The sequence below is a fragment of the Ambystoma mexicanum genome, chromosome 10 (assembly GCF_040938575.1).
Source record: "Ambystoma mexicanum isolate Mex_15411 chromosome 10, UKY_AmexF1_1, whole genome shotgun sequence".
NCBI lineage: Eukaryota > Metazoa > Chordata > Amphibia > Caudata > Ambystomatidae > Ambystoma > Ambystoma mexicanum.
Window position 1 is genome coordinate 695,685,669 of NC_090932.1, and position 22,906 is coordinate 695,708,574.

At 44.3% G+C, this 22,906-nt stretch overlaps 1 protein-coding gene across 1 annotated transcript in view; it reads left to right on the forward strand.

Annotated features, from left to right (window-relative positions):
* DNER (delta/notch like EGF repeat containing) overlaps window positions 1-22,906 on the forward strand; it is a 1,567,341-nt gene that overhangs the window by 1,524,822 nt on the left and 19,613 nt on the right. The window contains exon 12 of the mRNA XM_069618306.1: window positions 8,381-8,627. Within this exon, the coding sequence (XP_069474407.1) occupies window positions 8,381-8,627 (247 nt within the window). The remainder of the gene's footprint in view (window positions 1-8,380; window positions 8,628-22,906) is intronic.

A 22,906-nucleotide genomic window follows, 5' to 3' on the forward strand; every position in this document is an offset into this window, starting at 1 on the left:
CAGGCAGAGCTCCCCATACAACCACGATGGGTAGCCCCCGAACCGGACATCCCAGCCATAGAAGAAATGCGACTGAGGCGGAACGAACAAGAAAGCATTGCCCGGCGAGCCCGCCACAGAGAACTAAGACCAGGTGATACAGTAATTGTCAGAAACCGAGAAACAACCAAGAAGATGTCCCTTAACTTCGAGCCGCAACCATGGACAGTCAGCACGACGAACCACCAGCATGGTCACCGCCACACGAGGAAGCGAGACCGTGACAAGAAACGTGTCGCATTTCAGGAGAGTACCAGCTGAATTGTGGGAAGAGCAACTAGTATCTCCAAGGAGCGAGGCAAAAGCACCACTCACACCCCAGAGCCAAACACTGTCAAGAGCCCGCGCCACAACACCCACCTCCGGAACACCGCTCCAGCAAGAGGACCCAGCCATGCCGGCAGCCCCGAGAACAGACACCCCGGAGAGAAGCAGCACTCGGTACCTTCTAAGAGAAAGACCCAGACCGTCGTCCCGTCTTCAAGGATACGTGGTGGACGGAATATACAGAAACCCCCGCCAAGACACACTCTGAGGCAGTGGAGCGAATACTATCTTGCTAAAATCACTTATGTTAAACAGTTGGTTAAGCACCTCCAAGTTGGGGAGGAATGTGGTGTCACGTGACCTGTTAGTCCGGGGCACGTGACCATAGGCAAATAAAGGAATCACCGGAACTGGCGACAGCGCGCCAGTCCGGGTTTATGCACCTCAGCAAGTGGTCGTGTTTTTCTTTCTGTCCTGCGTCCTGCGACGCCACCTGCACCAGAGCAGGCCTCCGCCGAGACCCGCTCCCGAACACCGCTGCCACATCACCGGCGGCAGCAAACATCACACATAGGTCCACACATCTTCTTTATATGTTGAGTGAAAGCACTGTTTACTTACAGTATACTAGTCAATTGAAACGTTGATAAGAAGTAATCTGACCACAACTGCAGCTGCATAGATAGGTTGTTCCCGTCTACATTGTGAGCAAGGGCAAGCATGTGATGCGCTCTGCGGGTTGGGCCAGACCCTACCTGACATTAACCAAGAGCTTGCATGATTGCCATGAGATCAGTGGCCAGTTTGCAGTCAGCTCTTTCCAAGTTTACATTCTGGGCGAAGAATTAAAGTAGCAGAGCTAGTTTTAGAACTACCTACTGCAAGGTAGAACTGTAGCCGGGTGGTTGGTATATTATTGCCACATTGAAAAAGCTGTTTGAGGTCATTGTGTAGCAAGCAACAAAGCATTCAAATGAAGAGAAAAGTATATTTGAGAATTTCCCAAGACGATGTGTCATCTTCGTGCAGTAGGGCAACCCCTTCTCCTTTTTGGTTTACTCTGTTCTTGAACATGATTTTGGGAGAGGAGGTGACTGAAGGAAGCAGTAAAAGTGTCATTGAACCATGTTTCTGTCAGGCCAAGAAGTCTGCATTTATTTTTGAGCAATCAGGTCAATTGTATCCAAAGAGTGCTTTGGGTGATTGGATGTTGATTAGACCCCTCTTTAAGACCAGGGTGGGCTTTGCTTTAGGGCTTCTCCTGATCAGGGAATCGGGTGGAGGTAAATGATGGGTCCGGATATCAAAAGATTTCACTTGGAGGGTTCCGGGGTGGGGGGTGTGAAGGGTTCATGAGGAAGGTCTCTTGGAAGTCGGAAACCAGGTTGATCTGCTGTGGAATTAGGCGAAGATGGAGGTGTTCAATCTTTTTAGGAGCCACAGTATTACGATGAGCATGTGATCTAATAGGTCTTTGCCGTCAGCATGTCAGCATAGCATGGCAGCACTGAACTTAAGCCAGTTAACTTGCCAAACATGCTGCATAAATATCATAATGGGTTAGATGTCAATTGACTGCTTCTCCTGTAGCATCTTCTGTCACTTAACACAGAGGACCTTAATTACTAAAGGGTCGCCAGGAAGTTTGTACCTTCTGTGGAGTTCCCTCCCTAGTCACAGCGTCCAGTTAATGCTACCAACCAGTAACACCTACAGTCTATGAACAGCCTTCTCCTAATGGTGATCGATTGATTGATATTTTATTTTATTTTTTATATGGTGGTGTCCTTATATGCAGACTTTTTAACTTCCACATGGACTTCCTAACTGGCCCTACACTATTGATGGTTAAAGCTAAAGGGGCATATAGGTGCCATTTGATCTTTAAGCCCTTTTTCTTTTCTACTCTCCTCCCCCTCTACTCTCCACTGTCCAACTTCTCCCACCTTCTCTCCTGCCGATGTCCCTCTCCTCTTTTGCTCCAATATTTTTCTCTCCAACAACCTACCTCCACCCTCCGATTTGACTGCACTCTTCCCTGCTACTCTATGCTCTGCACCCTACCTTCTCCATACTACTATTACTCTCCCTCCTTCACACTAGTACTACTTTCCCGCCCTACTACCACTCTCAATGCTAGTGCTCTCCCCTTTCTGCACTTTCCTCATTTGACTTCCCATTTCTAGCCCTCTCTTCACCCTTTGATGTTACTCCTCTGTTTATCCTACTACTACCATTCCCTCTACACTACTCCTTCTTTTCCTCACTCTACTACCCTCTCCACAAGACTACTACTCTCTATTATCCACACTACTACATTTCTTCTCCAAACTCAGGGATATGGTGGCCTGCTGACCCTTCCACTACACTAACTCTTACTCCCCCGCATGTTTCCTGCACCAGTCTTCGCTCACATCACTCCTACACCCCTCTCTTCTGGCCCCATCCTATCCTATCACTCATTTCCTTTTGACTCTTAACTACTGCTACCACACTCCCCTACTCCTATCTCCAATACTACCTCTATCTCTCTCATGCCTACTGTACACCTCCTGCCCACTTCCTGCACTACACTATACTTCAAACAACGAGTACCACTCTCTCTTCCAAAGACGTCACCTTTACTAAACTCGTCCTCCAACTCTCCAACACTCAGTTCCATGGTCCACCCCCTTGCCTTATCCCTTGGGTCACATTCTGCTGCTCCTCCTATGCCCTCGCCTATACCACCCGCACTCTGTCTTTCCTGCTGTCCATTTTATACTTTGGAGCTAGTGGTTCAGTGTCTCCTTCGACTTCCCATTGGTTGCAGCGATCACCTGACATTCTGTACCAATCAGCAGACTCTTTCACCCAGCACCCAGATGATGTTTAAAAAACCTCTAAGGCCCTCCCCCTTATCAGCACGGTTTTCCTGACAGTCTCTGATGTTTTCCATACTGGTTTTATGTCGTGTTACAGAGTTGGAGGCAAATTTATTCTTCTTTGGTGGGGATGATTCTGCTTAACTGAGTTGCCCGCGACTTTTGGGATGAGGTGAAGGCACCTGGGTCATTCCGTGTGTCGAGCTGTTTGTTTTTCGAATCCAGGCCTGGTTTTCTCAACTGCTTCCAGGGGGATTCTGGGAGTTGTGGTTCTGAAATAAAAGAAAAGAGATAAACATGTCCAGCAACTGTATTGGGAGACACTGGGAGTTAAAGAGTGGTATCAACGTTGACATTTTCAGCACATGTGAGGAATTTTTCAGGGCCTGGGGACTCCCACTTCACATTTCTGGGTTAGGGCATTTTTGTCCCAGGTTGAGAAGGGTCCCTTTTCTCACCTTAAAAGGGTCATGACCCTGTTCCTATCACATACAGATTCCAATGTGTAGAACTATTATAAATGATAGAGGAGTTAGATTAAAACCCAACCGCACATGGTTTCAACATAACCTTTTCCGGTCAGTTATATAGAATGCAAAGCAACAGTTGAGGAATCAGCGATAAGGATTAGGAGCTCATTTCTTTTGAGCCTTGCAATACATGAGTATTAGTAGCATGATGTTAACAATGGTTAATGAGTGGCACTGAGCTCTGGTTTGGCTGAATTAGTCATTCACTTGTCTTCCCCCTCGTCTTCAGAAAGTATACTAAAAGTCTGGTAAAACATTTTTGCCTCTGATTCTAACATCAAAACAGTGTCACTTGAATGTTGTCCTTTCTTTGCTTGTGGCAGGAAACAACAATGTTTTGTCAAGTATTCAGGGAGCACCCCTGTTCCCTCAACATCAGTGATGTTGAACTCCAGGCTAAGAGGGCCACAAACATGTCGATGTTTCAGGGTATTCTTAATTAACATTCTTGAGATACATTTACATCCAATTGATGGCCTTGGCCATTTGCTCCTAGAACCTCTCTGCTACATGCTGAGTATGGTTTCAAATAATGGTTTACATCTTTTTTGTTTATGTTCTTTTTTCTTTAATTTAATTTTACTTTTCCGTTATCATTTTAGGTTTTCATTTCTTTGCTCCCTTTTCCATCTGTAGGCAATTTCTGAAGTCTTGCCAGGGTACTCTTGGTTGCTGTGTTAGAGCTTCTCGTGTACTGGTTGAACCAAGGGGTTGAAATATTTTCTGGGAGTGATTGAACGGAAACGTTCTCAAACTGAGGTTTATCATCATACAGTTAGAGCAACTGTCCAGGCTTCACTTTGGTTGCTGAATTTGACTTGTGACAGCACCAGGAGCTTGATGTTTCTCTAGTCATCTGTTCATAATTTAATTATTTTGCCAGGCAGGGATTTGTCTGTCCAGCACAAAATAATTACTTTGACTTCCCTGTCTCTTCGAGATTACTTGTAAGGCAAATTATTAATTTTTGTGCAAAATATTCACATATAAGGAAGTATTTACATAGAATCAATGTGTAATCCAAATTAGTTTGATGATGCAGCGAGTAGTGAGTTGGTCTTGCTGAACCTAGAGTGAAGGTCAATAGGCATCCCCCACTAGCCATCAGTGCTGTTTTCAGAACCCATCACTGTCAGTGCTATTGTCTGTACTTCGGTCACTATCCGATCCATTGTGTGAACTCCAGTAGCTATCATAATCTAGGTTAGTAGCATCAGGCATCATCAATTCCATTGTCAGCACCACGAGACACTAGCAATGCCATTACTAGAGTCCCCAGTAAGTATCAATGATATTGTCAGTGCTATGCTGAGCAATGACCTTACAAAATAGAGATCTCCAGTACTCAGTATGACTGAGAGCTACCCATGATACACAGTCCCAATACTACTCAAGCCAAGCTATGATGATAGTCTCCCTATCACTTCATCACCCAGTGGGTTTCTATTGGGCAGCTGCGGAAGACTAGAGCTTTTTAAACACTCTGGAAGATTTGTTGGAAAGTGATAAACGCTTCTCATTCCAGGATCAAAATCAAGCCCTTCATCTTAGCAAACAACTTCAGATCTGACACCTGCTTGGTGGCAAGGCTCTACTAGTAGGCCACTCTAATACCCCTAAGATGTGTCCTACTTGCTGCGGCACCAACTCATCAAAGGACTCCACAAATTTGATCATATTCCTCCCACCCTCCACAAACTGCACTAGCTCCCGCTGAAAGCATGTATCACCTTGAAATCCAGCTGCATCATCAACAAGGCCATCACCCACAAATCTCCAAGTTACCTCGCTGAGAATCTCAGCATCTTCAGAGGCCTCAAATGTAGCAGAAGCCAGGACATGTGTAGACGTGAGTGCCAATGGGGCAGGAAAAAAAGAGCCCAAAGAAAGGCCTTCTCTCTCTATGCCCCTAGACTCTGAAACCTCCTCCCTGTCAACACAAGACTCACACGCTCACTTCTAAATTTCAGGAAAGAGCACAATACCATCCTCTTCAAGAAAAGGCTTCTCCTTAGCACCTAGGTTCACACCCCAACCTTAAGCAGGTCCTGTTCCCATATAATTCCCGCTTTGAAACAGGGAATGAGGCCTCAGGGCAGGCCCTTGTCCCCAAAAACCAAACTGCTCTGAAATGGGGGCAGGTGGCCAATATAGCAGACCGGCAGGCACTTCAGACAAGATCCATGTACTTTGGGAACACCAGTAGCCATCCAGTATCACCTGTAGGCACAGAAGAAAGTCTCACAGTGCCTAAAACAGGCAAAGTCATGCCTCAGTAACTGTGTCTGCAAGACATTGATGCAGGTCATACCCTGTGGGTGCGTTGGCCAGGGTAATTCTGCCCACGGCAAGTCAGTAGATCCTTCTCAGGGACCTGTGCCTTCAGGAAATTACCTACAGGGTCAACAGGTAGAGTTGTGTTGGCTCATAATAGTCAGAAGGGAGTGGGGGGAATGTTATAGAAAGTTGCCAAAATGTTTCATCTCACTAATTTACCAATATACCATATATATTTTGTATATGGAGCATGTCATTTCTACTGGCTTCAGTAGATTAACCTCACCAATCATATGCTTTTGTTCCTGTTTTTACCCCTGGTACATGCTGTCTGCAGTCCTTGGTTAAATTGCAATATTACACATTCGAAACCTGTTCATATTATTATTTTATTTTAAGTGTAGCAGTCTGTTGTATGTCATGTTACATCGAAATAGTTCATATACAAAAAAGCACTGAAGCATCTACAGTAATTCCATCAAAACCCTCTATTGCAGCTTTGAAGGCTGCTGTTGGTGAGGGGCAAAAGGGCAGGCTCTGGACGCACCTCTGCCAGAATGCACTGGAGATTCAAGCTATCCTCTTTTGCCTGTTTTTTATTACTAGGGAAGCAATAAGCCTCCTCCACACTGGGTTGCCTGCATTTGTATTTCAAGTGTAAATATCTTTACATAAGAAACAGTTTCAAACAGACTTCTCCAGCAGACCATGATTTTATTTAATGATTAACTCAACAATTATTTCAGATGTAAACCCTCTTCCTAAAGTCTGGCTAGCTGGGGCTCATATGTCCCCTCCCCTCACATGCATTTGCATTTCAATTGGGGTCAAGTAATGATTGAAGATGCCTAGGCGACCAGTGCTAACTGTGGCACCAGCTAAGTCAGGCAACCCCTCTAGTGATCAAAGCAGTTTTCCATCAGTCAATACGGCCAAAGTATGCCCATCTTAAGAAGACCCTAATAGACCCTAAAAGTTGTGGGTTTAATCCTCCCCACAAATGTTTTATTTCTGGCTATAAACACAACTGTATGTATATAGTAGACAGGTTAATTTTCTTCCTGTCCTGTATTTTTTTGCCAATGTGCTCGGACTGTAAAGTCGCGTTAAACAGTAATTAACTGTGATCGGCTATGTCCATGACTATGCATATATTGTGTGTCTCCTGTGTGGCTAATTGCTGCTTAATCTTAATCCTACTACACAAGTACTACAGCAATCTATTTCATTTCTCCTCCACATGTACTACAAGAATTGTAGTCCTGTGTCACATCAATTGAATGTAAGAAGTATCAGACCTAAAAAGGATCTTCATATAATTATTGCACTCAAAACAGAACTCCCATACCATATTGTCACCAAAAGAGCAACAGAAAATAAATTGCTTCAAAGAAAATTAAAAATGCAGGCATTTACCAGATCCTGTGTAGTAATTTTGCCAATCTCTTGATTTTATTTCTGCCTTTAGCCCAGCCACCTGGTCTTCTGCTCTTCAGTGACCTGTTTGCCTTGTTAATCAACTCTGTTACATTGTACCCCACATAGTAATGCAAGGGTGTTCTGGTTGTGAACCAGTATCTCAAAGGCAAGGGGAAGATATTGAACATCAGTGTACTCTGCAAAAGTCACCACTCACCAGCCATGAAGGTCTCTTGGCATTCGCAGTTGCAGGTGTGGGCTGGATTTACCAAAACATACACCGGATATGTTCCTACCTGTAATTCAAAATTATATCCTTAATTTTATTTTGTATTGAGAACATCTGCTTACAAACAGCAGTGTACATTTATGTCAAGCAGTGTGTTTTAATTGTAGGCCATTGAAGGATGACAATAGAGTAACACGCATAGACTAGCATCTCTTGATTAAAATGTAAAACAATTTGCTGTACAACCGATCTATATTATTAATATTCTGTTTTAAATGTAAGCCATGAATGGCCAGTTTAGACCATAACAGAATATATTTAAAAATAGCATTGAAGGACAGGTCAGAACCCAGCTTCCATGGCTGCTCACATCACACCATGGATAGACAAAACAGTTGTCAGTCATTTTTCTTTAAGCCTATCATTGTTAGGTAAAAAATAAAACAACTGTGTGGTAGGCAGTTTGTCAAGATGTAGGGTTCTGTACCACAGCAAATGCTGCAAATGGTTGTCAGGCTACATTACAATTGTTGACGTAAAATACTGAACTTGAGTGATAATGTATAGTGAACATTTGTGCTGACTCCAAAGACTACAGATTTTATTTTGCGTCCCTCAATGTTTGGTAAATTTATTTAATAAGAACTGCCAATTATTTAGATTATTTTGGATTATTTTCAAGTAAAAATTGTCAAAACTGTGCACATTTATAAAAATAAAAGCCTAATGTTCTTTGTTTCATTGCTTTTTTCCAGATTTACAGTGGAAGTCGGGTCATATGGCAGAGAGTTTAACAAACATGCCTCGTCACTCGCTGTACATCATCATCGGAGCCCTCTGCGTGGCATTTGTCCTCATGCTGATAATTCTGATTGTAGGAATATGCCGTATAAGTCGCATTGAGTATCAAGGTTCATCCAGGCCATCCTATGAGGAGTTCTACAACTGCAGAAGCATTGATAGTGAATTCAGCAGTGCAATTGCTTCCATTCGACATGCCAGGTTTGTTTGGGTCTGCGATTGGAGAGAATATGTTTTTTGTTTTTTTATTTTTCCATTGTAAATTCTTTTCTCTTAACATGCCCACTCTGGGAACAAATGCAGTGGGAAACCATGCTGCAGCCTGGTCCCCCATACACAAGCACACAAGTGTTGAGGAATTAATTACCTTCAATGCTTGCACTGCTGTGATGTCAACAGTAGCCAGACAGACGGTTGTTTCATCTGCAAACAACATTTCCAACTTTAGATAATGCACGTTTCTATAATGCATTTGCCTATAGTTCAAAAAAGGTAGCAGGCGCTCCTCTCCAGAAAGAACATGGCATGATAACCTGTTCTGAGATGAGAGTTTGCAGCACACGCTTTGTGCTCACTGTACCTTTCACAGATGGGAAATATCCATTTGCATATCAGTCTTTGTCCCGCCCACATGGGCAGTCCAGCACCAAAATGTTATGGCAATTCTTCTCTGAACAAGAGTACCAAAGGCAACCCCATACACGTGTTTCAGCCTTGTTGGGCCTCATCAGTGAAGTGAAGCTGTGCCTCTCTTGAGCATAGTGAGCAGGGAGTCCACGTCCGGTTGCCCCCAGGTAACTCAGGGTGACCAACCCCAAGTTCCTTTCAAATATTTAAAAAAAGGTAGCAGGCGCTCCTCTTCAGAAAGAACATGGCATGATAACCTGTTCTGAGATGAGAGTTTGCAGCACACACTTTTTGCTCACTGTACATTTCACAGATGGGAAATATCCATTTGCGGGACAAAGACTGAAAAGGATGAACTCTGACTTTCTTTGTGAAAAACAATTGGGCACACGCGACCTTCCCTTGATGTAGTCTTCACTCTTTGTTAATGACAGATCTGTTCCAGATCCCGAGCAAGTTTGCACAGGATCTCCTGTGGTGGGCCTGCACGGAGAATGTGTTCAAAGGGGACCCTTTTTGACAACCATGGCCAGAGATTCCAGTGGTTACAGATGCCTCCCTCACAGGTTAGGAGTGAGGGAGAGGGGGATTACCAACGGACTCAAGATTAGCGGATGCTGGTCTTGGTTGGCGTCTAAACTGAATATGAACCTGTTGCGGCTGAGGGAAATCGGACTAGCTCTGATGGCCTTTCTACCCTCTGTACGGGGAAAGAATGTCCTGATAATGACGGACAAAATGGTGGCCATGCACTACCTCAACAAGAGAAGGTGTAGGTTCACTACCACTGTGAAGAGAGGCAATGCAGCTCTGGTTCTGGGAACTTCAGGAGGGAATCTCTCTATCAGCAGTTCATCTAGACAGAGAGGAGACTACGGCGGTGGACATTCTGAGCAGGCAGAGCATGGTCTCCCACAAGTGGGAACTAGCTCAGAAAGTCCTTTTAGAGATCTTCACCGTTTGGGTAACCACTCAAGTAGATATGTTTGTGTCCAGTGTCAACGGGAAGAGCGTCCTGTTCTGTTCCAGTGAATTTCCTCAGAGAGGTGCTCTGGGAGATACGTTCATAGTGAACTGGCATTTTCCACTTCTGTATGCATTTTCTACGTTCCCTGTCATTATTTATGTTCTCAGAAGGTTGAGAACGTTTTGGAAATCCATGACCCTGATTGCTCTGGATTGTACCAGGATGACATGGTACCTGGAACCTCTGGAAATAACCATCTGCCATCCAAGTTGTCTTCCCAAAGGGAGGATCTGCTCTGGCAAGAGGGAGGTTTCATTCTTCACCCAGCAATCAGGACCCTGAACCTTCACGCCTGGTTTCTGAGAGGTTAGGTACAAAGATTGGGACGTTCCGGAAGACGTCATGGAGGTGGTGCTTTCGGCCAGAAGGCCAGGCCAATCTATGCACCGCTGCTGTTGGAACACGTTTTGCATCTGGTGTAGAGATAAAGGAATTGATCCATTCTCTTGTGACACACCATCAGTGTTGTCTATTCCTCTGCATCAAACCCATCAGGGCCTACAGGTTTGTACAGCCAAGGTGTTAGGACAGAAAGGTCCTTCAGGCAGCTGAGGTAAAGCAGTACTTCATGTTTATAAATTTACAAGAACAGGTACAGAATTTGACAGGACAGATATAGGAGCAGGGAGGAGGCCCACTGGCTTCCACCACACAAGCTACATGGTTTCCAACTGCCTAGGGGGGAACACTCACACCAGACAACATTTCACTCATCCAACATTCCACACATGATATCACTCAGCCACATACATCAATCAAGTACTGCCAACACTCAGGTCCAGTTGACATACTCACATTCAGTCATAACACTACCTTCCCTTCACAACCAAAACACATCAACAAAACGCTTCCTTCCCTTCACAACCAAAACACAGCAACATACCTCACCACCTCTCTGCCACACCCAAAACCTAACATGCTCACCCCCAAAACATAACATCAACACATACCACACACTCTCCAACTAACAGAGCTCATACCTGGGCACAATATAAGGGTCGACAGCGACCAACAGGGCATAAGAAAGCAAACAGTGGCTTACCTGGGCCAACCAAACCACATACCTACCACTAGAAACAAATACCAATCTGCATCCATTCATGGCCGCCACCCATGAATCTTGAGGCTGCTACTCCCAAGCACAAACCTGCTCACTGAGGGCCAACCAAAACCACACCATGCCTTCTAAAGACACAAACACCTTTTACCTCTCGCTGCCACCGAGTGGTCCCAGGGCTGCCACCCCTAAGCACAAACTTCCCAACACGGAGCACTGACACACAGGTGAGACCCACAACCAAGGCGTAACTAACAATCCATCAGCTTCAACACTAAGCATGTCCATCACTCTTCACTACAAATCCAGAACCACTGATAATTCACTACACACAAAACACAACTGCAGACCAATCAGATGAAGACAAACACACAGACCAACACCAGATGGCCAACCACACCAACACCCCAGTGTGCCCTCAGGCAGTACCTGCTATACTACTCTCAAAATTGCAGATGTGTTGTTCAGACAAATCTACAACTAGCAAAACCAAACAACACCCCAGACAGTGGTGAATCAGTGTTGAGCGCCACAAGTCAACACTTAGATGTACTAACGGCCAAAAACATGAGCGTGGGGACACCACACCATGCTGCCAAGAAAGATGATAAATAACAACAGGAACAAAAATAAATGTTACCGAAAACAGACCTTCATCAAAGGCAAAACATCCATGCGGGGGAAACTAGGATCCAATCCTACAATGTTGCCACCTACTCACCTGTGAACACTTCATGCCACAATCTAAAACAACACCCGCAGCTGGCAAAAAAACTCAATGCCGTTGCCATTGATTCTTGCCAACTACACACCTGTGAGCACCTCATGCCACAGTCAAAATCCAAGCCCAGCACCTAACCAACGTGAGACAACCAACGGGCAAAGCTCAATGCCTTTAACTCTAAGTAACCACATCCATTGTGCTTTGCACGGGAGGGTTTGTTTCCCATCCTCGTTTCCAGTTTGTTAGGACAGAAAGGTTCTTCAGACAGCTGAGGTAAAGCAGTACTTCATGTTTATAAAGTTACAAGAAAAGCTACACAAGTTGACAGGACAGATATAGGAGCAGGGAGGAAGCCCACTGGATCCCACCACCTAGGCTACATGGTTTCCAACTGCCTAGGGTGGAACACTCACACCTGACAACATTCCACTCATCCAACGTTACACACATAACACCACTCAGCCACCGACATCAATCAAACAATCATGTCCAGTCAACATACTCAGGTTCAGTCATAACACAAGGGCATCTGTCTGCGCTGTCCATTTTAAGCACTCACCCAAACAGAGTTTCTACTTGAAGGTCCCTACTATCATTACATTTTGAAATGGGTGACCAATATCTTCCCATCTTCTCACCAGGGTCCCTTTATTGTTCCGGTCTGTGACTTCAGCTTAGTCTTGAGCTTATTGATCGGGGCTCCTTTTGAGCTATTGCATTCCTGTCCCCCCAGGATGCTTTCTTTAACAACTGTGTTCCTGACAGCATTACCTCTGCTCGCAGGCTTAGTGAGCATCAAGCTTTATCCTCTAAGCCACCATTTACAGTCCTCCATAAAGGCAAAGTAGTCTGGAGGGCTCACCCCTCATTTCTACCTAAAGTGGTGTCAGAATTTCATTTGGCGCATTTGCCTGCTTTCTACCCTCCTCAACCATTTAAAGAGGAGGAAAGGCTCCACAGACTGCAACGTAAGAGAGTGTTAAAGGAATAGTGCGCTCAAAAATATTATTGTCCCGAGGGTTCAGGCATGTGTTTTTAAGCATATGTTGATCGATCGTACAAACATTTCCTATGCACCTTAGCGTAGTTTTCTTCATTTTTACACATGCGAAATCAGACAGCAGGGCGTGGCCTTCTTGTGCTAATCTTATCCGTTGCCACATCACCCTAAGGTGAACTGCCCTGGCGGCACTAAATCAGATCCCCTGCCCCTGAGGCTGACATCACCAAACCTAGTGATATTAACTGCCTATCTGCATGCCATTACTGGGCAGCGTAGGCAAACACGCCCTGTCATCACCTACGTGTTAACGTAAGTTGACGCAGAACCCGGAATATCAACACATATCATCTCACAACACAGCGCGTACCATTTTTGAATATAAAACTATACTCTTAAAGGAAATAGCAAAACTCTCCAATATGTAATGTACTTTTATTTCACAATAAACGCTCCGAGAACATCCAGCGATTGCCATATTCAAGCAAATGGGTAATTTTTTTCTACAGTGTTCCTTTTGGGTATAAGAATTGTATTGGACGCATCGTGAATTGCAAGTCTTCGGCATCAGCTTGGCGCTAGGCCACCGTAAACGATGTCAGGTTGCGCCTTATCGCTGGTACCGCGTAAGGGCATATCGGCCCATGGCGATCGTCCCAAAACAGCGTCATGGTGATCCAGCCATTTAAGTGTATCTGCAGCTACCTGTTAAAGAAGCCATCAATTGGTATCTGTAATCGATGACAATCGCAGAAAAGCACGATGTAGCTGTTTGGAAAACATAACTGAAATGAGTCTAAGTAGCCATTCTTTAAATTCTGCACCATGTGAAAACTAATGATGAACACATACGTGAAACAATGGGAACACAGAGAAAACATTGTGGAAAGTAGTCTACAATTTGCTTGAGAGGTTAGTGCTATGGAGTATGTTTAGCTCGCAATGGGATGTGGAAGCTGACTCTACAATTCGAAGAACACATAGACAGCATTTTAACTAAATATTAGCGTAGAATTTGTCGTTTGTGGAACCTGGGGGAACCCAGATGTGGATTACATGCATTTCGATGCTGGACTGACCATGTGCCCGGGACAAAGACAAGTACACACACAGGTTGTTTTTGCGTGTCATTGCAATATGCCACAAAGAACAACCCATTACAATGTAAGCCAGCACTAACGGTTGGCTAATGAAACCTTGACTCGTTCATCTATAAAATCATCTACAGTAAAACGTACATAATATTCAGCATTTCCATTCTCTCGGCGTAACGCAGAGACTCCGTTCAAATCAACGAATTTTCATAAAATGAAATTACATGTTCCTTTGTCCAGTTTTGGAATAGTGAACCTTATCATATTTGACAGTATTACACCCCACCCTTGATTCATTCCTTTCGGAATCCTCCCTTTCTTCCAAGGTCGAAAAACAAGTGAACCTTATACTGTGTTTGATGCATGGGTTTGCTCAGCTCACAAGCAAAATTCAAAGGTGCTGACCTTCACTCCGAATGGGAGCGAATAGCCCTTCAGACCATAGTGGCATTAGAAATATTTTTGAAAAACAAATGAATTGTTTGCTGGTATCCACCAATGCTGTGCAAAATTTCTAGTGATTTACTTTTTTTAATGAAAACAGTTACAGTTAGTTTACTTCCAAATGCCTTATTTATAATGTTCTCTGGAGAACTTGGCACTCTCCCAGCGACTCCCACAGCCAGCCCACACCACCTGTCAGCTCAGCCCGTCTCCTGTTCACACGGCAAATCACATAAACATTTTTCACAAGGAGCGAGTCTCGAGCCCTGACAAAATGTGCTTGTACGAAAATGTCAGAGCAAGCCCTGCTGCAACCCCCTCCTGCCAGGCCGCGCTCCCCTGAAACCATGAACCCAGTTCCCTTTGAACGAATCTGGTTTCCAGACCCTAACCCCGCACCACCTCAACCTCACCTACCATATACCTATTCTGGATTTGTCTTATATTCTGGTAACACTGACACCTACCCCCCCAGCGTTTGAAATCGTAAGACTCCGAGGGCTGCAAATCAAAGATCGGCCCCTGTGATAAGAAATCCGATAGTGAAGGCGCCCACTCCCCACACTGATCTACACACTTATGCTAGAAATGCATTAAATAATGATCATCACTATACTTTTAAAGTATATTTTAGAGGCCTATAAATTGCACATGTGTGTTTGTACTATCGCACTTTGGGTCACTAGCGAGGTGTTGCCCCTGAGGTAACCTGCAGGGGTCAGGATTAATAGCTGTCAAGTCTGGCAAATCAGAGCGAGAAGGGGTGGAGTGACACATGTTAGTTTAGGACGGAATATACTGTGACTGGGGTCTTGTTTTATTAGGAGTCACTCTGGGGTGGTCAGCAAGGAAGGGGCACACTTCTGGTACATCAAAAGAATAGCTTTGGATGGACAGAAGGTTGAACAAGCAGTAATTTTCCTACAGCGGGGGTGAGAGGTGGAGGAGCAGATTTGTTGAGCTGGATGAACTACAAGTCATGGTTCGGCCCGGTCCCACACAGGACAGTGATCTCAGAGGACGAATGAAATTAATACATTCTTTGCTCGCAACATCTTGTCTCAGCGCATCCGTGAGAAAGGGACTTGGGAGGCACAGGCTCAGGAGGAAAAAGGTGGGGGCTGTCAGTGCTCACTGTGCGCGGCGCTGCTGAGGGGAGGGGAGACTTTGCAATGCCAGAATGTCACCTAGTCCAAAGATGGAGTTGAGGGTACACAAAATGGAGTCCAAGTGTGTCTAGCAATAGCCCCACCTCTGCTTATGTCAGGGCTTTATTCCACATGGCTGCAGAAGGGCAAAGGAGGCGTCCCCCACGAGTGCAAGAGCACATGGTCCCTTTCTCTTAGAATGTATGGGGGTTGGCTCATTCCTTTTGTAGGATGTGTAGGTATTCAGCTATTTGGGCAAGTGTTTGGTAAGGCAACTGCAGAAACCCAATGATGCTTTCATGTTGTTATCTATCTGACCCTCCCACGATCAGTGAAGGACACAAAAGAGCTTGACGAAACCAGGAAGTGTGAAAGCACAGCTTCACACTGTATGGCATTCTCCAAAAGGCACTTCTTGCAAAACAAAATTGACTAAGAGTATAGATTTCAAAAGAGAAATTGGACGCTTTATTTGGACACTTTATATAAACATTGTTGAACAAATAAATAGCTGCTACTCATTTGAACCGGGAAGTGAACTGTTACACAAGCTCTGCTTTCGGTGGACAGGGCACATTTGCAATGTTTTGTGGCAATGTATGTGTCCTCGGAACAAAATCGTGCGCGATTCCATGAGTATCTATGTCTAAGACATTCAAAATAAGATCTTTCAAAAAATCGAATTCCATTTCCTGGTATATTGCTTGACCACCCATTTTTGCTTCTTTTCGTAAAGGCCATTGTGTAACAAAACATCCCAAAGTTTCCCGCAGTCCTCGATTGTTCACGCCCTACGTTCTCGCTGTGCGCTTATACCGCTAGTAATGTCCTATACCGCATCCTGTCTATGCCGAAATGCAATCTCTTGGGCATGTACTTTAGGCACATATTGTGGAACTCTCCAAATCTCCCATGTGACAGAATACTGTGAGTCCCTTCAGATCTCTTGATAGAGTTTTATCAAGCACAATATTCTCAAGAGCTTTGTGTGGAGATGAAGATGGAATCAACCACTTCTTCTTGCATGCCTGCTCCTCTGACAAAGGTGGAAATGTTGGTTTTCTGTCCATGAGTGCACGTTGGAACAGTTGTGCATTAGTGACCACCATTTTTCTAGTAGAATTTCCACAGACCCACCACAAGTTTTGGAGCGCCACAAAAGATGGTTGCTGAAACGCTGGGACCACTGTAAAATATTTTCAGAACCTTTTTTTCTCCAGCAGCTGAGATTTATTTATTGATTGATTTGGCAACGTGCCATACATTAAAACGATGGTGAATATTTTGAAACTGCTCTTTCATGGTCTTGGCTATTGAAACATGTCTGTCCGTGGCTATGAGATTTATTTGCATTCCTCTCAATTTGAGATCTTCCAGGGATTTGAGGAAACCATGCTTCTCCATGGCCACTGTGGATTTACATTCGGACACCTGCATGGCCACCAAACTCACAATTATTTTAGTTTCCATGTCCTGAAAGTGGTATGTGCAGTACTTTGCTCAAAATCCCGGGCTGTCACACTGTCCATCGCCAGCTAGCCTGAACCGTTTGTCAGAGAATGTCCTTTCAATTGACATTTGTTCAATTTTCCAAGCTTCACTAATAGCTGGGAATACATATTCACATTGATTTTTGTAGTACTGCATTTTAGAAAGGAACTGGAGTTCCACAAATTGACAGAAACTGGACAACTTATTAAAAGTAGAGCCACTGACAAATAAAGCTGCTGCACACAGTAGAATTCCAGCTACCACTTTCCCCAGCATCGGTTGAGTGGACCACAAACATTTTGCATGGAGCAGATCACAGGTGGCTTGTATTTTCAAGTTAGTGCCTTGTCATACACAAGTCACATTCAACAATGGCTTCCCACATACTTCCCCCCCTAATTGGATGGACACATTTCAGCATCATTATAATCTCCACCAGACAGCTGTCGAGTACAATGTATTTGGGCTCCTTTATTAGACTATCGTCCCGCATGAATGTGGTTTGTGACTCAACTGTGGTGGACATACCGGCAAACAGGACGCACTGTAGTCGAGATCTTTGACTAGTTCCTCGGTCAATTGTGTTGAGGCTTCAGTCTCTGTTATTTCAGCTTGTGTTATTTGAACATGAATCGGAGAAAACATCAATGTCGATTGTTTGTTGGGTGGCCCTTTTTTTGCCGGTGTTGATTGTGTCAAGTGGTCTGCGAGTAATTCAAAAGCATCTTCATTATATTCAGTTTCATCTTCATCTTGTGGAGTGCTCGCATTGTAGCAATGGTCCAACAACACTTTGCTGGCTTCGCCGGTCACATTCAATTCATTTTCTGGCCATTGGGCATAAGCATCTTGAGTCTGCTTATTGATTTGAACACAATGCGCCTCAAATAATAGTTGGTCCATGGTGAAATCAGTTTGGCAAGCAGCATCTCTGGTTTCAGTCGCTGTCTGTGTCTTCATAGTTCGTTTACATCTGGGCCTCTAAGAGATGGGTTGTAAAAACATGTTCAATGTAAAACCAACATACAGTATATAGCACTTTAGATTTTTAAAAAAGCATGTTATGAAGACACCAGCCCAAAACACTTTTTGTAATCGAAATTGTTTGCTAGTTACCCTTGCTTTCTTGATTTTCTGTGAAACCGTGTACTTCTCTGTAACGACTGCACCAACAAGATGGTCCGCCACCTCGGATCCACGTGCCTCCTCTTTTATTTCCCGATCTTGTATAGATCCCTAGAATACAATATTGATTTTAAAAAAGTCAATCATATTTTAAATAAAATTATTTCCTCGCACACATGGCTTACATACATTCCCTCATACACTGTGTACATCATTTAGTCAAAATATACATTTCGAATTTCACCTGATTGATGGCTAGTGTAATCGATCAGAGATCACTGTGCGAAACCCAATGATTGAAATGTTGCACTCTAGCATTTTGCAAAAGATGCTTATTTGTAATAATATCACTGTCTAATAGTATCATATTTACAATATACTTTCTTTCATTCAAGGGAACTGTCAGTACGCATACCTCAGGCTCTGAATCAGCTTCAAATGATGATGTAACTGTAGTCGAAGTACCAGCATCACCCTGTAACACAGTACTTGTTTTAGTATGGATGAAAAAAGTAAAATTGAACACACACAATGGGATGCAGACAATTGTACATATCAATAAAAACCAATAAATGAAACAGTATGTAAACAAACAACAGGATACGTAAACTTTATCATATTATCTCTAATTCCATGAATAATACATTTTGAGAACTGAATAGTGAAATAAAACTACATGATACGTGCTCGAAGTTGTTGTTGACTCCAGGAAAGACATGGGGCCTCATTACAACCTTGGCGGAGGACCATGGTGCTATTAGCACCATGGTCCATGCCGCTAAGGTTGCAATTCCGCCATGGTGGATGGCGGAATTACCGCCCCATTCCAAGGTGAGTGGGGCAGTAATTCCCCATTCACCAATGGCCCCTTCTCCATTCCCATTTTTGCCCCATAGGGCATAATGGGAATGGGGAAAGGCGATAATTACGGCACCGTAAATTACGGTGCCGTAATTATCGCCAAGGTCCCTTTGCAGCATGGATTTTAACGCCTGCAAAAAGCAGGAGTTAAACAGCCATCCCGCAAAGGGAACCTTGTAATCAGGCGTTAAGGGTCGGCGCTGTTTACGGCGCCGTAAACCCCTTAACGCCTGAGTCGGAATGAGGCCCATGGATGCAGAATCTTGCTCCTTCATATTCAGTGCATTGTCATGGAGTTGTATGGGGAAATTAGATTTGAATTAGAAATGCTAACCTAAACAAATTGACATGTAAAGCAACCGATTACGAAAAGATTATGCTTATTTCCAAGGGCACTATAGCATAGTTTTCTGTGCCAATAAATAGTTTTCTATGATGCTCCTAAAGCCATGGACAGATGTATAGAAAAATGGGGTATAGTTATAAACAATACAATCTTGGCAATATGAAAAGTATTATAAGGAACATTTACACCTAAAACTCCAATCTGTCTATGTAGTTACCTGTTCACTACCCCAAGGACTACAGCTAAATCAAGAACCGTGACTCACCCGAGGCAGTGTGTGCATGAATAGAGTTGGAATTGCATTAGGAAGAAATTTACGAGACGTTCTGAGTCGATGCTTCTTTGTATACTCGATTGGTCGTACATATTCGTGGTAAGGGCTGCAGATGCGGAATCGATCACCCCTTAAGTCCCCCAAAACATGATGGGCTCTACTTTCAAGCACTTCCGGCGCAAATCTGCAACATCTGACCCATTCTCTTATTAGATCTATATTCCTCGTGAATATATGCATTATTACTTTAGGTTTGTTATGGGTCTTAGAACGGCAACCGTAAACCATACATGCAGGCATTGTTCTAAATTCAGTAAAAAAAGTTCCACATTGTTAAAAAATTATTTTGCATAAAAGCGTGAGAAAGATGGAATTATATCATACATTTTTCTATGCAATGTATGTTTTGGTCACCAAAGCAAAACCTGTGTAGCGTAGCCCACTGTTTTCTAGGATAACTTTCATACACAATTGACTGATGTGATGCAAACCATAACATGTTACTCGTCCCTTGAATGTACTATCATGCATCAAAAGGAAACATGCTTATAGACACGGTCCGCGAAGGATGCAATTCTATTCCAATTGACACTGATAACAATTTCTATATTGCCGAGAACAGAACAAATTAAACTCAAGTCAATGGTAATGGCAATGAGATGAATGAACATTACACTATTGGGTACATTTGTTCAAAATAGATAGAAATTTAGAGATCAAGAAGATATGATTAGGTGACCTGCCCTTACAATGACCAAGAAACAGTTAGATTCAGCAAGCAGGGTAGTTAGTAGCAGGAGAAAATGGAGATGTTCACAGGTAGCACGATGACAAACTGACTTTCAGTGGTCACAGATGTTCTCGGGTAGCACGTTCACGAGTTGACTTGCAGTGCTCGCAGACGTTCTCATGATAAATATCAAGGGGTTTATAAAGAATTTGAAAAGTGGGTGTGTATGTGAATGAGTGACGTGTATATGGCGTGGTCTTATGTAGCAAGGGCGCAGCCTGCTTCAGGGGAGCCTGCCTGGAGACACTGGGTCTGGTTTATAAAGAATTCGAAATGTGGGTGTGTATGTGAATGAGTGATGTGTATATGGCGTGGTCTGATATAGCAGGGGCACGGCCTGCTTCAGGGGAGCCTACCTGGAGACACTGGGTCTGGGGAGGCCATGAGAACAATGGCCCCTGCGCATAAGATACCTTTGAAGTGTACATGGTGTTTGGCACCTTGGCCGTTCCCACCCTGCCAGCCCCCTTGGGTGGGTACGGGCCGCAGGTGCTAACAGTCATTGATTGTGGAGGGATGGATGGAGGGGTATGAGGCGTGCAGGAAAGGGCCGGAACACTGCTGAATGGTGACACACTTATGTGGATTGCAGGGGCGCGCTCTGCTTCAAGGGAGCATGCCTGGATACACTGGGTCCGGGGCGGCCATGTGAACAATGCACCTTGCACGTAAGATACCTTTGAAGTGTACATGGGGTTTGGCACCTTGGCCGTTCCCACCCTGTCAGCCCCTTCGGGAGGGCACGGCCACAGGTTTGAACTGCCATTGATACTGGAGGGGTGGATGGAGGGGCATGAGGCATGCAGGAAAGGGCCGGAACACTGCTGAATGGAGACACACTTATGTGGATGGCAGGGCGCGGCCTGCTTCAGGGGAGCCTGCCTGGAGACACTGGGTCTGAGGAAGGCATGTGAACAATGGCCGCTGTGTGTATGATACCTTTGAAGTGTACATGGTGTGTGGCACCTTGGCTATCCCACCCTGCCAGCCACCTTGGGAGGGCACGGCTGAGGTGCTAACATTGATAGGGTAGAGGGGGAGGACAGCCAAGAGGCATGCAGGAAAGGGCCAGAACAGTGCTGAATGGAGACACACTTTATTCACTGAAAAATGGAAACAACAATTGATAAAAGTTCAATTGTATTTTATTTTGTTTCTGATTTTGATGGCACAAATGTACTACACATTATAAACTTCGGGTTGCAGCACAGTATGGGAAAATCCCCTGTACTGACCGCTGTCACTGGGGAATGTGCCTCTAATGGCACCAACGACATATGCAGATATTACTCGTTGAACGCAGTGTCCAAGCCTCCCATGAAGCTAACATGTAAACGAACGATAGGCCACCAGCCTGTACTACCTGTGGAACAGAAAGATACAAAGTGTTTTTAAATGAACAAGATAAGTGTATTAAAACTCAGTTGAAAATGCAATCTTGTATCCAATGACATTGTTTCCAGTGCAAATGTTACTTCACGGATCAATCCAATTGGTCCTTAAAGTGTAGACACATTACAATATAGAGCGACTATGCACTCTATCACATTTGGGACACAAAGAAATATTGCTTCATGGTTGTACATGAAATAAACATAAGAAGACCACTATGATTTCCCCAAATCGCGAGTGATGTATAGAATTGCAAGACTACATTCATTTGGCAGTGATAGATCAAAGTTATGACAATATAGGAGACAACCATGAAATGTTAGTGGCCTAAGTGACATCACAACTAGAGTACACTTACTTGTTACTTGGATTGCGAGGGCGAATTGTTGCGCGAGGCAGGCTGCCCTGAAGTCATGCAGCTCGGTAACGCATTGCAGCCGTGTTTTGCCTTCCGATATGTAGGACAAGCAATTAGAGTTTTGTTGGCAGCAGCGGTACTCCTCCTCGGTTGGCATTAGCGCGCACTGATTACAGGTACACCAGGTGGAGACGTTGTCCATGCGACTAGGCTCAGGCTCTTGATCTGTTGATTCGTCCTCCCAACTATCGTCCGAAGCCCCATTGTTTCCACATCTTTCTCTTTCCAGTAATTCCGCCTATAAATACTCCAGCTCGTACTGGTAGGGCTGCATTGTTGCCAGTATGCAACAAAATAAAAATAGAGAGTAATGATAGTACTAGTATCTGTTCGCACGGAATACGAGCAATGAAGGTAGCTGAACAGAGCACAGAAACGAGGCACAGGATACACAAAAGAAGACAGTGAAACAATTGAAAAAGCAAATCTGATGTTGTCTTTAATGAGAAGTGGTCTGTTTATACTTATTGAGGAAAGAGGCGTCCCGCCATTTCCATGGAGACACGTCATTAGCTGGAGCGCAGAGAACATTGACACGAGAAGTGCATTGGCGTTGTGAAATTGGCGGTACGCGTCTAGTGATCTCAGCGTCAGGGGCGGGGGATATGATTTAGTGCCGCCAGGGCAGTTCACCTGAGGGCGATGCAGCAACGGATAAGATG